The sequence below is a fragment of the Oncorhynchus nerka genome, linkage group LG16 (assembly GCF_034236695.1).
Source record: "Oncorhynchus nerka isolate Pitt River linkage group LG16, Oner_Uvic_2.0, whole genome shotgun sequence".
NCBI classification, from domain to species: Eukaryota; Metazoa; Chordata; class Actinopteri; order Salmoniformes; family Salmonidae; genus Oncorhynchus; species Oncorhynchus nerka.
In genome coordinates, this window is record NC_088411.1 from 13,037,904 (window position 1) to 13,056,132 (window position 18,229).

At 42.0% G+C, this 18,229-nt stretch overlaps 1 protein-coding gene across 4 annotated transcripts; it reads right to left on the bottom strand.

The window, feature by feature from the left end:
* Positions 1 to 50: 50 nt before the first annotated feature.
* a1cf (apobec1 complementation factor) lies at positions 51 to 9,496 on the bottom strand. Of its 4 annotated transcripts, none has more exons than XM_029684702.2 (12): positions 9,387 to 9,496; positions 6,681 to 6,824; positions 6,029 to 6,163; positions 5,807 to 5,937; positions 5,350 to 5,588; positions 4,947 to 5,111; positions 4,736 to 4,833; positions 4,170 to 4,449; positions 3,222 to 3,439; positions 2,892 to 3,028; positions 1,838 to 1,974; positions 51 to 1,316 (listed from the first exon to the last, which is right to left on the bottom strand). In XM_029684702.2, the coding sequence occupies exons 2-12, from the start codon at positions 6,777 to 6,779 to the stop codon at positions 1,165 to 1,167; spliced, it is 1,791 nt and encodes a 596-aa protein (XP_029540562.1). In that variant the 5' UTR covers positions 6,780 to 6,824; positions 9,387 to 9,496; the 3' UTR covers positions 51 to 1,164. The 4 variants fall into 4 exon arrangements, with proteins under 4 accessions (XP_029540562.1, XP_029540564.1, XP_064858510.1 ...); XM_029684704.2 differs by having other exon boundaries at positions 3,222 to 3,415; positions 9,387 to 9,495; XM_065002438.1 differs by lacking the exon at positions 9,387 to 9,496 and adding an exon at positions 9,197 to 9,348.
* Between the last annotated feature and the right edge of the window lie 8,733 nt (positions 9,497 to 18,229).

The window sequence follows — 18,229 nt, forward strand, 5'->3', positions numbered from 1 at the left end:
TTCTTAGTCATATGTAGAGAGAAAAGGTTGTAGTAAAGTGAAGAAAGCAGTTCTCAAAATGCAGTTGGTTTATTCATCATGGGCAATTGCAGTTCATGACACTTTCTAATTACCCAAGCAGTACCACATGTAGTTTCGCAAAAAATGTACCCATTTCTCCTTAAATTTCAGATTTGCATTTATTTCAACCCTTTATCATTTGCTTTTATGGGATTTCAGATAAATTGAGGCACAGAGAATTTTGAAATATCCAAAAACAATATAACTATACAAATAGTGTTGGATTTCTAGTATAAAAATACGTTCTAAGTGCTATACACACTTTAATACTGTCACTGCTTCGGCATTATCATATTTATCAGTGTCGTTTCGTGCCCTGATAAGTGTGTTAACACTCCCAACGTCCATGTTCACAAGCCTAGGTCGGGTGTAAGGTAATAAGGGAAATAAGCAAAACAGAATGACATCGATCTCTGTTCAAGATGATCGTCCATAGCTAACACTCCAATGTAAAATCAGACATTTTGACAATAAATATCCCATGGATAAAACAGACACGTTTGCACAGACTTCCATAGACAACAAAACCTTCAAAAATTTAAATAGGCAGTTCAGCTTCACAGCTTGTGGATGGTTTTTGCTTTCTGCACACTATAACATCGGAAAAGAGAGGGAAACACATTCTGTGTATGCATTTGTAAATACTGAGACACAAATAGCAGGAAAGAAAAAAAAACTTTTTCACACATCTCACCATCAAAAGTGGTTTTCAGTCTAACAATGTACAACAACATCAAAAGGCACCCGCAGGAGATTTAGGTAGAAAGTAAAGGTCACCATTGAAACCATGGCAGAAATGGTATCCCTGACATTTGCAAACTCTACTTCTATCAATGATTTTATGAGGAAATATAAAGACTTTTAGGGACAATTGAACAAACTTGAAAGGGACACTACAACCTCTATTGGGTCAAAGGAAGTCACTAGTCCGTCACTATGAACCAGCAACTGTGTCATATAAAAGGGGATTTGGGAAAAAAATCCTTGGCTGTCAAAATAATGATCAAATGCATCATAAACAATCTACTTCTGACAATTTGCTAACTCTACAACATCTAATTCTGGTCCTCTACCACTAAATAGATCAACACAATCAAATGAAATTTAGAACACTCCATAACCGTCTCCACGGGTTGCCACGGCGAAGGCCGGATAGCCCTCGTAGGTAGCGTATGCTGTCAGGTCCTGGCCCAGGGTGACAGCCTGTTTGAGCTGGGAGGCAGCTACTGAGGCTGAGGTGTTCGCTATTGTGTAACCTGCAGATCAGGAGAAATGACATACATTTAAATGGTTTAATCTCATATCTTACTGTTATTGTGTCTGTAATTATAAGTTTTTTTCTAGAACCTATCACAAACTAGCACTTGCCAGAATATGCCATTAATGAGGTTCCAGGATGGCACTAGAACACTCCATAACCGTCTCCACGGGTTGCCACAGTGAAGGCCGGATAGCCTTTTGGTTTGGTTAGTATTTGTAGTGTATACCATTATGTGGTTCTAGGCTAGCGACCTACTCTAGAGAGAGGGTTGGATGATGGTTAGTCTTACTGACCTTTGGGGGAGGCAGGTAGCCTAGTGGTTAGAGTGTTGGGCCTGTAACCGAAAGGTTTCTAGATGGAATCCCCGAGCTGACAAGGTAAAAATTGGTCCTTCTGCCCCTGAACAAGGCAATTATCCCATTGTTCCTAGGCCGTCATTGTAAATAAGAATTTGTTCTTAACTGACTTGGCTTGTTAAATAAAGGTTAAAAATAAAAGAAGTAAATTACAACATACCTGGGAATGCAGCTACTGCTGCAGATGAGGCCTCAGCGCCCTCTGTCTGCAGCCCCAGGGTCTGCAGGGCATGCTCCGCAGCATGGACCTTGGCCTCATCCACAGCAGTACACAGCTTGGCTGGGGTGAACGGATGCCTGGAGGAAAGAAGGGAGAGAAGGTTAAAGAAGTTGATGTTGTATGTATGTAAATGGTATATAATAGAAGAGCCCAGACACTTGCTCTTTTTGCAATTTCACTTGGCTTTAGAAATTGACCCCACTTAGCGATAGACTTCCTCATGCTTATTCAGCGGATGTGTCATTACAATCTTTATCCACAACGTTATATTACATGTCGTGTGACTCGAGCTATAGCAGGGGTGGGCAATTCCAGTCCTTCGAGGGCCTGATTTGGTGTCACAGTTTTGCCCCAGCTCCAGCTAACACACCTGACTCCAATAATCACCTAATCATGATCTTCAGTTTAGAATGCAATCTGATTAATCAGCTGTGTTTGCTAGGGATGGAGAAAAAGTGTGACACCAATCAGGCCCTGGAGGACTGGAGTTGCCCTCCCAGGACCTAGAGCCTACTGTGTGCTCATGCGCGAGCTACACGGAAGAAGTATCGCTCGAGTCGCACGCGCCACATGCCTGACATGGAATATAACGTTGCGGATAAAGTTGGGAATGACACAATTTCATGTGTACGACATCTAAAGACCTGCATCGCTATACTGAGAGCGTTGCCGTTTCTAAAATGACAATGTTTGGGTGTTTTTGGAGTCTTTGCTCATGTTTGATCTGTGCCCTTGCAACTTCTTAACAAGCACGAAGAGTTTTATTGCTGTTGGATTACGTTTCTCAAAACCAAGTGGTATCGCAAAGAAAGTGTTTGGGCACTTCTGTAACATGCCATTTACATCCAAAACACAGATTTGGTAAAAAAATTTTTTTAAGTGAACTTCTTTATAAGGTTATGTTATCCAAAGGGGTCCTTCGATATAGGAAGCCACTACTGAAAAAAATAACTGATGTGTACAGTAGACTCCAAAGTATGGCTGTGTTTCTTACACATTAGGGTATTGGGTGGCCAGAGCCGGAATGGTGACTTTGTAGAGGAACAGTTGCCTTTGATCAAGTCCAATGGCAGAGTGAAGGTGATAAACTGGCTGCCCCCAGTTGTTCTTCTGACACACATCCTCCAAGATCTGGAAGATGGTATACGAATCAACACATATCCATAGATCAATCAATGATATGACATTGTTTTTCTGCAACATTCAATTATTGAGTGAGCAGAATTCTGAATACCTTATTTAGGGCTAATAAGTAAGTGTGTGGGTGCGTGTTTGTTGTTGTTCCTCATCATGCAGTTCATTGCCTCGTCCGGGAGGTGTGTACCTGTGGCGCATGTTTGATACCGGGAGGCTTCATAGACACAGGGTTCATGGGTGTGAGCTCCATGCCCGGCAGCAGGTCAAAGAGCTTGTCGTCGGGGTGCTTGTCTGTCTTTAGTTGGTAGGTGGCACAGCCTCGGCCTACACCTGCGTAGGCAAGGTATCCGCGACCACCCATTCCGCGCACCCCCGCTGCCCCTACAGGTACATTCATGTAAATTTCTAGGAATGCAAGAAGGCATTAAATCCAATCAAAATCACCAGAAATCACCTGGGGGCCATCAAGACGATGTAAACACTGATTATGGTGTCATCCAGGCCGGCACAGTACAGCGATTCTCATTTTCACCACTTAAAGCTGTGGCGTTATTTCGATTTTTTTTTTTTTGGTTGGTCGTCATTCATTTCAATGATTCCATTTTCAACATGTTCAATTCCCCCCAAATCCAACTTAATTGAATGATCGCACTTGTCATACTAGACTGTAATATGCAGCCATGGAGAGCACATTTTGAATGACAGTCAGACATCCCAAATCTCTTACTACTATAAATAAAGCAGTACAGCAAAGTGCTAAATGCATGAAAATGGGTAACTTATCTCTATTAGGAGATCAAACATAGACATAAATGAAAGAAAATATACTGTATCATTGCAAAATGTGTATTTGGCTCCAGCCTTGTTTAACATTTGAATGAAGTATTTTAGAACATGCTGTTGATTAAAACCATTCATCGCAATTTAGACAAGTCATTTCAGTTGAATCTTTCAGTGAAGTGCTGATGTTGGAATCTACCCATCGAGGCTGGTTGGATTTGGATCTCTCAAGTGATTATAGCAGATACCATTGATCAAGTCAGGTACTCAAAGACAAAGATTGGTAGATAAATTGCCACATATATTCGTGTCTCACTGATTGTCTGTGGAGAAGAAGCAGAGAGAGGGTACCCACCTCTAACCGAGGGTGTGCGCACCAGGCCACGGCCACCCACATGCCCCTTGGCACTGGGGAAGCGGAACTGATTAGGAATAGCAGCATATGCCTGTGGGGCGTAGAACACTGGGGCACCCAGGTAGGCTGCTGAGGGATCATACACCTGGCCCAGTGTGTAGGTGTACTCCCCCTGGAGCAGGGCCCCACCGCGGCCACCTGTACCCCGGGTGTAGCGCACGTAGTTGTCCTTATCCACCGGCTTGGCCAGGGTCACCTCCACGGGAGAGCCATCCACCAGCTAGAGGAGGAGTTGACATTTAGGAACTGTTCAGTGTAGAGGACGGTTGTGTGGCTGGATCGTGCATTGTTGTGTGATACTGCTTGGTTCTGGTGGCTGAGTGGCTGGAGCCTGATTCTGATGTGAGTTTGATTCCCACATGTGTTGCATGTATTGATATTGCGCGTATGGTTAACTGGGAGTCACTTTAGATAAAAGCACGTGTCGTTATAACATTACATGTCCTGGGATGGACCAGTGCGAGAGAGAGAGAGGCCCGCAAGAGAGAAAGTGTGGGAGATTATACCTTTCCGTTCACTGCGTCCATGGCGCTTATCGCGTCCTCTCTCTGGGTGAAATGGACAAAGGCGTAGTCTCTGATCTTCTTCACTCTCTCTACAGCACCTGTGGGTCGTTAACGTGCATCCGCTTATCAACCCCATTACAACACACAGTCACATACAGAAACTCGTTGTTGAACGTGACACACTCTCCGGCTGTACTGTAACTGAACCTGCCTGGTTTGATACTGTTGAACTCCTTCTCGATGGTCTCTTCTGTAGTAGCCAGCATCAAGTTCCTCACATAGAGAATCTTCACCGTTGCCATGGTGTCCTCGTCCACTTCCACTTCAGGCTCCGCCCAGTCCACGGCGATGGCGTGTCCCCACAGCTGGATCCTCCCTGGGGAAGAAGATCAGGAAGTTCAACATTTCAGCCAATCAGACCACCCAGAGTCATAAGACCCAAATTGGTTTTCACAGTCAAAAGTCTCAAAGTTATCATGATCCAATATGATACACTATATCCTTCCATAGGATTATGTGACAATGATGCTGTTTTTAGACTGACTGACCGATTAGACTGACTGACTGATTCTCAGTACTATGACTGTTAATTGTATGAAATAAGGGTCCAGTACCTGGTAATAGTTTCCTTCTGGCCATGGCTGCAGCGCGGTGACTGTCATACTCCACAAAGGCGAAGCCCCTGTTCTTGGTCTTGTCCGCAGCACTGGGGTAAACAATCACCTCCAACACCCCATCTGTCACTTTCTTCATCTCCATCAGGATCTCCTCTCTCTTCTTGGATTTGGGGATACCCCCCACAAACAGACGACAGTTGTCCACACTGGCACACACTCCTAGGAGTCTTCCGTTCCTGGAGAGTAAACAGATTGAATTGAATGGGAAGATTGATTTAGTTTGTCAACGATGTACACAATGAAATCCGATATCGTTGCTGTATGCTGATGAAGAGAGTGTTCGTAGTCCTGCAATGAGTTTTCCATGACTGAGGCATATGTTTCTGGTAGCTGACCATTAGGCGACACAGGGCTTTTTCTCCATTTAATTTCCTTGTGTCATGTGATTGCTTACCTGATTTCATAGTTATTGAGCTGTTTCATGGCGGTCTTAGCTTCATTTTTGGTGGTGAAGGTAACAAATGCATATCCCCTATTATTGCCGTTGAAGTCCATCATCATCCGAACCTCATAGATCTTCCCAAACTGTGAATAGAAAGGGGATTTATTTTTTTAAACAAAGACATACAACAGGTTACACTTTGGCAACTGTTTTAAGTGGGCAAACATCTCTTACTTTCTCACACAGGGGGACCAGCTCATCCTCGAAGAGGTCCCTGGGTAGCTTCCCCACAAAGATCTCACTGCCCCTCTCTGGGGGAGGGCCTTCCCAGCCTGGAGAGGGCCCGCCGTACCTCCTCTGACCATTCTCCTGTGGACACAACTGGAATGACTAACCAATAGCACAGGGTTTGTGAGGATTTCCTACCACTTCAAAGCCCTTTTGTAAACCAGGTTTCATTCCAAATGAGAGAATTGAGCGTTCATATAGAAATCTCCCTGATATCTTCATTTGGTATGATCTTGTAGTTGTGCACAAATTGCCCAGACAATCCACATAGCAATAAAGTATGAGATGTAGAAGCACCAATCAAATTCAATTGCCAGGGGCCAGACTGCAGCAATAACGGCCAAAGGGATCCAGTCGTTTGTCTCTTCCACCACAGGGTGGTGCCCCATTATCACTTGTCATGACCGAGGCCTAGCGAAAATAGGTTTGAAGCTGATGGATAGGCGACGGATTTGATCAGAGCCCCAACTTCCTCACATTACACACAAACTCCATAAAGAAGGATGACTTTTGTGCGGGGGCCATATGATAGTATCCAACACTGTGCATTGGTCATATACTGGGTGAAAGCCCTAAATGATTGGGGTCTGGTTCCTACCTGCAATAACTGGTATCCCGTGCGCTGAATGAGTGCACGCAGCGGCACCTCTTTCTGCATGCCCGTCAGTCCATCCCCGGATTTTTGATTAGATTCCATTGAGAGCGATTGTCAGCAATAAATCAGCAAAATTAGGGGTGCTCACTGAAATTAAATCACAATTCAGAACACATCAGTGACATCGCTGAACAACCCATACAGTTACCCGACTGAACTGGAGCTCAGTAGGTCACCAAATCACACTGTTACCATGCCTGAGCCTTCTTTTGTTACTATTTTCACTTTTTAGGCATAAACTCTTGAACTAGTTCAGACCTTTAGTAATGTATTCCACATATAGCAAGATAATTGTGCTCTGTATTGTGAGATACATTTGCTCATAAGTACACTTTAGCCTTTACAGAATGATTGCCTTTACAGAATGATCAAGTCTGATTTTGGCCGAATAGCACCTCCAACATGTACTCAGCTGTTGTGCACTAATGCCATTGCTCCATGTCATGACGACATGTAAAGATAAGCCTTTTTCATTCAGTTCCCTGTCAAGGACAGCTATGTAATTATTAACGAAACTCAGCCAAACACAGGAACAGCAGACCCCCACTGAGGCCCCTTTTGTCTCAATCTATTCCACCCCACTCTCTCACACTCATGTACTGACACATAAGACATACATGAAGTATTTATGCAACAGCTTTGAATAAGGGTCCCTTAATCAAGCCTTTTGATTTTCAATGGCCAATCACAAGACACAAGACGCCCAACACTAGCATACTATAGGCTACTTCAAGATAATCCCCTTTTGTTGGTAAGAGGTTGATTAACTCATCAGGAAGATACAGTAAACAGGCAACTCTGAGTGTTGCAATAATTTCCATCCTGATTGTCTCTGTTTCTTTCTACATGTATGGATCAAAGAGAGGCCTGCTAGTGACGACAAGGCTCCACTCAGAAGGGGTCAAAGGGTACGTGAGGGGTGACGGCCACTCAAACGATCTTCAAACGTTCTTAAGTGCCAATCGTGATGGAAATTATGATATCATGTACACACTGTCTTTTTCACCTTGAAATGTTTCCAAATACAGTCAAGCCAATCTCTCCTTTAAGAAAGTGAATTCTGCCAACACACACAAGCCCACAGATGTCTTTGTTTTCACAGTTCACTCCTCATCACTCTCCTCAACGGCTGTCTGGAAGGCTTTGTTGTAAATGTCAAGACACCAGGCAAAATATGAAATACTGGAGTAGACCTGCTCTTGAGTCGAGCACCGTCATTCACGACAGTCAAGCCAGAGGTGATATGGTTTCACTCTCTCATTTCAGATTTCAGATTGTTTGTTCACACTGTCATCAGTAACAATACTGGGACCCAGGTCATTTATTTGAATCTGTGAATTCAGTATTAGCTGCCATTATGATACTCTCCAGGCCGGTGTCTAGAGAGATGAGTTATTGCCTAATCATTCACTAGCACAACATTAGCGTAGGCAGCCAGCCATGGCAACATCACTCTTCTATTCCCTGACCAAGAAACACCTTCAATGAATCTCTACTGTCAAATATGAGGTATTGGGTTACGCGGGTGCCACTTTAAGCCTAGGTAAACACCTGGGGAGGAAAACGGTCTTTAGGTTCTATTTCTGTTCTGGGTGGCTTGGAGAGAAGGCGTTGTTATGAGGGTAGGCCCTGAGTGGACATAATACCACAGAACTCCATTACAATCTCTCTCTCTCTCTCTCTCTCTCTCTCTCTCTCTTATTCTCACTCTGTCTGGGGCTCTCTTCACGATAGCCTGGTTACCGTTTGCGTAAACAAGATAACTAGACGGAGGCTTATCTGGCAGTGATCAGTACCTGCTTTTAGTAGCTTTGTTGACTGAGACTAAATACACACAGGGCTGAAGGCCACTGGGTTGGCCGCTGTTGCTGCTGGAGAAATGAGTCCAAAAAGATTTATAATACAAATGATATCAAATAGTTCAGACTCATTTCCCTTTTGGAGTCATTAGTCACACGTTTTATGAATTATCTTTCCTTTTGAGATAAGTCTCCTTTAATGTTTACTGGGTTATTATGTGTTGTTTCTACTGGACGTCAAATTTAAAATGGAGCTATGACTAAGGTCCCATATGTTCATTGGAATCTGGCCTACCATACCATATGTATGTATGTGGTAGGAAGTGGTAGGTGTATTTAATAGGATTACATTTCAGTTGAAAGAGCTACTGTTAATCCATTTGTCTTATCTGAAACTGTAAGTGCCCTACTGTGAATACTATGCCCTTACTGTCCTAGAATCAATTGACAAATAAAAATGGTAGACCGGCTACAAAAGTATAAACGACTGAATTAAAATGACTATTTCAAACGTGGCTTTTCCCCGCCAGGCATGTCACACATGTGACACCTTCAACATCAACAAGATTAACAGAAAATGACACCCCACTGGTTGAATCAAAGTTGTTTCCAAACATCTACATGAAACCATCTAACCATGCCTGCCTCCTGCTTTCTTACCTCGACCGTGTCCTCAGAAGCATACGAGTCACCCAACACAACATTTGACCACAGTGATCAGTTAGATCTGTCACATGAACAATATCCTCAGTGCTAAGAGAGCAGATCTCCAAGGGGAGCTTTTTCTTTTTTTTACAAGACTCCAAAGCAGCAGACACACAACCAGGAAGAGTTAGGGAGCTAAGCTTACCTGAGCAATTCCAGAGATCAACACCCGGAAGACTCAGTCCTTCATTCTGGGGAATTTAGCAACGTGTCACTGGGGTGATTCTGTCATCACATCATATCAAACTCCAAAGGTTCACTGTCCCCCAGCTGCTTTATGAGCCTGCAGGGTTAAACTTTAACCAGCCCTATCTCTCTCTCTGCCTCTCTGCCTGCAGAGAGAGGAGCCCTTTGACCAGGGACAACAAGATCATGGTGCTCTCAGACAGACACAGACTCACTGCTCACTTAACTAAAACACCACATTATATACTCTCAATTCAACATGACTATTTTTAGTCATATTAAATCACGGTATTAACCATAACTTTTGACTCAAGAATGCAGTAGCAGTCAAAAGTTTGGACAAGCCTACTCATTCAAAGGTTTTATTTTATTTGTACTATTTTCTACATTGTATAATAATAGTGAAGACATCTAAATGATGAAATAACATATATTATGGAATCATTTAATAGCCAAAAAACATTTAAACAAATCCAAATATATTTTACATTTGAGATTCTTCAAAGTAGTCACCCTTTGCCTTGATGACAACTTTGCACACTCTTGGCATTCTCTCAACCAGCTTCACCTGGAATGCTTTTCCAACAGTCTTGAAGGAGTTCCCACATATGCTGAGCACTTGTTGGCTGCTTTTTCTTCACTCTGCGGTCCAACTCATCCCAAACCATCTCAATTGGGTTAAAGTTGGGTGATTGTGGAGAACAGGTCATCTGATGTAGCACTCCATCACTCCTTCTTTGTCAAATAGCCCTTACATAGGCTGGAGGTGTGCTGGGTCATTGTCATGTTGAAAAACAAATGATAGTCCCAAAAAGTGCAAACCAGATGGGATGGTATATCATTACAGAATTCTGTGGTAGTCATGCTGGTTAAGTGTGCCTTGAATTCTCAATAAATCACTGACAGTGTCACCAGCAAAGCACCATCACACCTCCTCCTCCATGCTTCATGGTGGGAACCACACATGCCAAGATCTCACAAAGACACGTCGGTTGGAATAAAAAATCTCAAATTTGGACTCATCAGACCAAAGGACAGATTTTCACTGGTCTAATGTCCATTGCTCGTGTTTCTTGGCCCAAGAAAGTCTCTTCTTCTTATTGGTGTGGTAGTGGTTTCTTTTCAGCATTACGACCATGAAGGCCTGATTCACGCAGTCTCCTCTAAACTGTTGATGTTGTGATGTGTCTGTTACTTGAACTTATTTCTGATGCTGGTCACGCTAATGAACTTGGGTCTTCCTTCCTGTGGCGGTCCTCATGAAAGCCAGTTTCATCATTGCGCTTGATGGTTTTGCGACTACACTTGAAGAAACATTCAAAGTAATTTTTTCCCGTATTGACTGACCATGTTTTAAAGTAATGATGGACTGTCAATTCTCTTAGCTTATTTGAGCTGTTGAGATAATATCGACTTGCTCTTTTACCAAATAGGGCTATCTTCTGTATACCACCCTTACCTTGTCACAGCACAACTTATTGGCTCAAACGCAATAACAAGGAAAGACATTCCACAAATGAGCTTTTAACAAAGCACTCCTGACAAATGCATTCCAAAAATAATAACACCAAAGTCGCAGTGTAACATTATCCACCATTTGTCAGTGATAGACTGCAGGTAAACAAGCTACTGAACTGCCGTGTTGTCGTGCCACAATGTTTGATGTTTCGTCTTGTTTGTTTGAGTGACATATCACCTAGATTACACAGGCAGGGTCTCCCTGCTTAGTACGCTTTTACCCTCGCAGGGTTTAACCAGGTGTTTCTCTGTCTAGCTGTTCACATCCACACCCCTAATCAGAGTTGGCCTCCTAGCTGGGATGAATAAGAGGTAGGTGAGACTGGAGATGACGGGATAGTTGTAACACTCAAAATCTCCAGTCAGTAACAAGCTAAAATCATGTGACTCACTGCACATGCTCAGTTTAGTCCGCAAACCTCATGTGACCAAGCAATACCTTGTGATAAACTTTGCAAATTTGATTGACAAAAATAACATTTTGAAGTAACAAAGTATTTGTTGTGTGTGATGGCATCACCTGCTTTGTAGTTAGATTCACCAAACTTATTTCAGGTATATAACCAGTTTGTGTAGATATACAGTACTTGGTGTAAGTTAGCAATGCTAAAGTTTGAACAGCTCAAATGATTATTTCTGCCACACAAAATGTTTAACATGGCAATGTTGTTCTTATGTTCTCAATAAAGGCTTTCAATATCTTGTTGCATGTCATGATTCAAGCATTTTTTCAAAGTGTTACATTTCACCCCAAGCCCTGTTACAATTGAACTCTCCTTGCATTTGAGACAAAGTCACACCTTGTCTGTTGGATTTAGTGATAATACCAACACCAATTTGTAGCAGACAGATGGAAGTTGTTCCTATCACATTTTGAATGAAGTAGCTCAAACAATCTCTGAGGAATTTACAAATATTGTATTGCAACCAACCCCGGTCTCCCCTAATATCATGTCACATAACCCAGGTTTTGGTAAACAATATGTAATTATAAGAAACCTATTATTCGTGCCAAACATTGGTATCCATATTTGGCCTCAACAATTGTGAATATAATGAAACATTGGCAGTGTCTTTGATCTATGTTTTGTGCATAATTGCTTTTGCCTATTTCTTTCCACTGGCAGACATTTTTCAATATTTTCATTTCCGCACAAATAATTGGTTTGTGTCTCCCAAGGCTGTGTGCCACTCATTCCATTACTGATGCATTCAATAAATTGTGCATGTCAGTGTTATCCTGTAGACATGGAAAAACATTGCATGTCACATTGTTTGTCCAGACCTCCAGCAGTCTGTCACGTCTTATTGACTCTCTAGCGCCCCCGTGCAGCTGAACAGATACGCCCATAAGTAGTGAGTGGAGGTACCTTTACTGGTGGCTCACTTGAACCAAAAAGTGAGAAAACTGCCTTAAAAATGTCCTCAGCATTACCTCATTAATCTGAATGACGTAATAATGAGGAAGCCGTGCGAGGAATTCGACCCCTTCTGTAGATCCCAGATCCCATCTGTCCTTTGGAGTGTCTGTTGTTTTCCACTTGGTGTTACTGAGCATTTGTCTCTGTAGGGTTGTGGTATTATTATTCTGGGTGACCTCCTCTGGCACCATGCTCATTCAAACAGAAGACCACCACAAGGACATCCCTGACCAGGCGTTGTTTATCAACTCAACCGTGTAGTTAGACATATAACATCCACGAATGCTGTGTACATCTCAACATTTCAGACACTCAGGAAAACATTGACATTGAGCTACTATGAATTCTGCATACAGTAATTTTTAAAGTCCTCAGAAAAAAAGTCCATGTGTGTTTCATCCATATTTTGTTTGATGTTACCAAACGATATATACCAAAATGGAGCCATCCATCACAGGGCAGAGCTGATATCAAAAGGAAGTGGCATGGGAGGAAGTCAACAGGATGTTAGATGACAGCTTCCTGTTTATTACGGTACTGTGTGACAGATGGCTATAATGGTTCCCTCCTGGCCTGTCACAATACATCAGAACACTTCGTGTCTGTATGTCCCAGTAAAGAAAATCTACTGGGCATCTCGGCTCTGACACATGGAAAATGCCAAAGAAACAAATCAGTCATTCTAGAATGTCTCTACCTTGGAAAATGTTGTCCTGCATATGAACATTATAGATAAGAAACTGGGTTGGCTTGCAGTGTGACTCTCTGGCAGTGATAGCCAATGACTTATCTGATGGACACTTAATCACTGTTATCTGATTTAGGGCGTGAGGAACCCAGGTCACATTAATCAACCTGAGAGGAAACTCTGAGACAAACAAGGGTAAGGTGTATTTAATAAAGTTTGTCCAGCATGTGCTCAGACCTTAGTTATTTTATTTTTTATTTTTAACTTTCATTCATCACTTATCTCGTAACATAAAGCACTGCTGTGTTGTTGCACTTTGTGCGACAGTTAAATGCATTTTGACATGTTGCATTCACAAGGTCAACCATTTGTGGTGTCCAGTCTGAGGGGGTTGTTGTAGGGTGTCCCTCGACTGGTCTCAGCTGCTCTGGGTGATAGCTGGAAGGACAACCTCGCGCTAAAACACTGACATGGAGAAACCCACCTTGGCCGAATGGAGCAATTTGCCACATTCTCTCAGTCAGCTCTATCCTCTTTGGCCAAAGACCGCTTGTTAAATGAGGTTTTTAAAGCCAAGCCCATGCTGTGTGGAACATACTGATGACTTTGGGTCAGAAAGCAGACCGATGGGATTAAATAACTCAGGATGAACATTTGTTATGATGTGGTGGAGCGTCTTTGTTGTAATTTGGTAAAATAATGAGGTTAGTTTGAGACAATTACATTAGTTTGAACTCAAAGGTAGAGGACATGTGTATTTATTAGGGATAACCATTAGCTGCTACCAAGGCAGCAGCTACTCTTCCTGGGATCCAAACACATTAAGGCACTTACAGTACATCACACATAAAACAAAAGCTAAAACAGCACATCGTATAACATTATTACACCACTACATATCTACAATACAACATGTGTAATGCCACTATACAACAATATTACAATGTACGTGGGTGTAGCGTGCGTGTACTAGCGTTTGTGTGTGTATGCGAGTGTCTGTACAGAGCAGACGTAATCAAGACTTACACTTATTTCAGTTTTCATACAAGGTTTCAATCTCACGGACATGCGTTATAATCTTGCTACCTATTTATGCTAGATAATGCCTACAAAACATCTAGAATTCTATTCAAAATGTAACAGAGTGCCATGCTTGGTACAGTGCTTCGAGCGTAGGTTCAAGGCATCAAATGTCACAACAACTTGTCTAAAAGTATCAGCAACCAATCAGTCCCCCGCTGTGCTCAGCAATATAGGGACACTGAGGTAGCTTTCCTGTATTGATCTTCCTCCGCGTCTTTCGATTTCTGCACCTTGAGGCATCTCTGAATATTAATGTGCTCTTCTGAAAAGGCAGTGAGAGGAAGGCTGGTCTTTTATCTGATGTTTATTGACTGAAGGAGGCCCCTGTAGTGATGTGAAGCAGTTCTCCTCTCTCTCTCTCTGTCATCCCTGTCCTCTGAGAAAGAGGATACAAGCATACTCTAAGCTACAAAACAACTCTTTTGATTTATTGGGGTGAATCTGCCAAAGGAAACTTCATATCCTATGCCTGCCTCTCAGAGTGAGTCAGTGAAATAGGAGGATGATGAAATGCGTTTGCTGCCTTAGGCAGTATCTCACTGGTGAGCAGCTGAAGCAGTGGTAGAGGAGGGGATGGTGGCTAATTGCACCAGAAGTCTGGTTCTCAATTACTGCAGTAAAACAACATGAGTATTAATGGGTCATAGGTGATAGTGTGTGAGTACATTGCACACCAGAAGGGCTGTCATTTAAGTAAATAAATTATACATGACATAATGGCTGGCTGCTACTTATCCTATAATGGTTCTTTGACGGGGGTGAGACAAACCGTGTGCTTGGAAATCTGTCTAACTCTATTGATATTATCATACCTACTGGTAGAGAGCTCTACGCAGACATAAACATGAGATATTATCTAATCATAAGATATTATCTACAAACACTAATATTTTGTGCTGAAGACCTATCAATGCAGTTAAAACCAATAACGAAAAAACAAGTGACTCAAAAGCAGACTGAAAAAAAGCAGCATGATCAAAAATATAGAAAGCAAGGTAGTATGTAAGTAGTATGGAAAAAGTGTTGAGCATCTCTCCTCAAAAAGCCTTAATGCGTACAGTACAAACTATGGGGTTGTTCTTTCTCGATGCACTTCTCAGACAAAAAGTCAATTGTAGGCTGATTAGGGTCCTAATGACTTCAAAGTAGCTGCAGCACTGTTGAATGGGCCGTAGTGGAATAGATCACGTGGCAGGCCGCCCAGCCCTTCCTCTCAATGTGTGGTATATTATAGGAAGGCAAGACAGGGTGGCACCATTATTGAGCTCTGCCTGACTGAACACTGTGATGTGAGTCTGGGCTCAGGGTGGCACACCCTTCTTTATCACACACACAGATGGACAATGTATTACTATTACTGTATGCAACAATGCAAATACAATATGTATTGCACATATTGTGTCAGTTTTGTGATTCATGTCTTCCCGTTGATAATTCAACAGGGACGCCGTACATAATATAGAATAGAGCTTAATCTTTATAAGGTTGGTGGGTGCTAAAATTAAAGTCATAATAATAATTTATGCATACAATTACGATTACCAATATTGAAAGGGAAAACATGACTCTGCATAATAACACTGTATTACATGAATCAGCAAGGATATCAGGAACCTATATTCAAGTATTCAATATGTATATCTTTTATTATTTAAAAAAAAATCTGAAAACACTCCTGATTCACAGCTTCTCCAAGAGCTGTTCTCTATTTTCCAAGCGATAATCATTTCTCCCTCTGAATTTCTCCAAATTCATCTTACATTTTATGGCTGCCTGCCCACTATTCTTATTTTATTCGCCCCGCCCCCACCCCTCTCTCCTAGAGAGCTACACACTGCAGCTTATCCTCCCTGACAGTTTCTTATGGCCACATCTAAAATAATATGATACAAGTGCTCTGACCTTTTCAGCTGTGCCCTACTCCTTACCCGCAGACAGAAAGAGTGAGAGGGACAAAGAAAAGAGAGATTGAGAGAGACAGGGACACAGAACGAGGTAGAGAGAATGAGAGACAGAGAGGAGAGAGAGAGTGAGAAGGGTATAAGACACAAGAAAGAGAAAGATAGAGGGTGAGAGAGTTAAGAGCCAGATAAGGAAGGGAAAAATAAACAGAGATTGAGAAATTGAGGCAGAAAGACAGTGGTAGATGGAGAAGGAGAACTAAGGGAGGGAGGATCTAATTTGATCCAAAAACCCATCAACGGGATAGGTTGCTGAGGGTTTCAGGCACAGTTTGTTGTCAAAAATGTGATTTTCCTGTGTTTAAGATATATTTCCACATTGCGAGGTTGGAATAATACTGTGAAAATGCAAGAGCTGTTTGAAAAGTCTGCCTGAAATTTCTGCCTCTTTTGGTGTGATGGAGTTTTGGCCTGCCTGGTGAAATCATCAGACGGTAAAATAGTGAATTGACCAATAAGAAAGAGAGTTCCAAACCTCTCTGCCAATACCAACTCGTCTTCATTTTCCCCCTCCCCACTCAGACCACAACCAGACAGTCATAGCAAAATTTTGCTTGAGAAATGGCTCTTTGCTCAGAAGCTATTGTTGCTCATTTTTGACCATTTTAATTGAAAACAATCACAGTAAGGTACTTAATTGTTACCCAGAACTGATTTGATATTGAGATAAAAATGGCTGCATTGGACCTTTAAGCATTTGCCTTGAGAGATCTCCTTCAGTGCCCATCAGTCACTGCACAGCGTTGACAGAGAATAATTCCTCTCATAATCTAAAGAAGGTCAAGCTACTCTAACAGTTATGCTTGAAATGTCTAGAAAAATGTTTAGTAATGTACGCCAAGTTGAGTTAAAAAGGCATTAGAGCCACATTTCAGTAATCTGGACAATGTCTGGGCTGTGGCTTTGAATCTCCAGGCTTCTGTCTCTACTCTCTTCAAAGCCTTGTGAGAATAGCAGACATCCAGGCATGAATAACATCAAGTTTTTCAAGAGCTTTAGCAATATGGGGAGCTGTGATGAAGAGGCATCTGTTTCATCCCTTGGTCCTGTAATTATACCAGGTAAATCTGTTACAGCTCAGAGGACAAAGTGAGAGAACAGTCCTAAAAAATAAACACCTTCCAATAACCTCTGACCAATTTCCTCAAAATGTGTAAAGTGAATTGTGTATGTACCGATAATATGTGGGTTATTCCACATAGTGCCTTTTCCGTCCCTTTGACCACTATGTCTGCAAGTTTTCAGCATCATTGTAAAGCCCTAATTATGCTATTGCGTTAACATAGTCATTTCTGGAGATTTTTATTTATTTTATTCATGTGCTACATTTTTGTCTGTCCCTCATTTTAAGGTCAACCCTGTACCTGAACTGAGCTCTTGTTTTAATATGGTGAAACTATTCCCATGTTACAAGAGGATTTATGGCTGATTTAAGATGAAATCGTCAACCTTGTTAGGGTCAACCTTGGTACTTAATTGGCAGATAGACACAAGTTTTTTTATGAAGTTGAACATGTTCTCTTTATGACAGAATGTAAACATTTTGTGAAATAAAAGAAGAAATAATAATTACACTTCCCAAAAGACACTTAATTGGTGGAATGATCCATGTGTGTACATCACTTTACTTTATTGGTGGAATGATCCATGTGTGTCCATCACTTTACTCTATTGTCTCTGTATGTACTGTACTGTATTGGTGTCCATTGCTTTGTCCTGTATTGTGTGTATACTTTATTTTTGTCCTGTCCATTGCTCCCTTAAAACAATTGACCTGTACCACAACTTTAACCTCTTTGCCCCTTTGTCTGTCCAACAGTATGGGGCCTTGGCGTGAGTGCTCTGCTCTGCTCTGCAGTCCATCGGTCCATAATTTCTGCTGGCCAGGCGATTGAGGCAAAACAATATTGATTTTGAAACATCCTGTGTTCCCTTAGAGACCATCTCTGGTTTCAATGAGATAATCTGTATGCATTACAGGAAGGAGGTGACTAATGTCTGCCCTGCCTGACTCCTCTGAAACACAATACTCCCAGTGGAGATAAGGATGGACCAGATGATCTATTCTGGAGTGATAACTGCCTTATGCTCCCATTTTGTCAATCATAGTAGGATCCCCTTTGTTAGATGT

Excerpts from the sequence above, each read along its gene's own strand:
- a1cf (XM_029684702.2), bottom strand. The coding sequence starts at position 6,779 with ATGGAATCTAATCAAAAATCCGGGGATGGACTGACGGGCATGCAGAAA. Across the intron at positions 1,975-2,891 it reads GCCACCCAATACCCTAATGT|GCATCCGTTCACCCCAGCCA; the intron begins GTAAGAAACACA and ends TCTTTCCTCCAG. Across the intron at positions 1,317-1,837 it reads AGCAGTAGCTGCATTCCCAG|GTTACACAATAGCGAACACC; the intron begins GTATGTTGTAAT and ends CCTGATCTGCAG.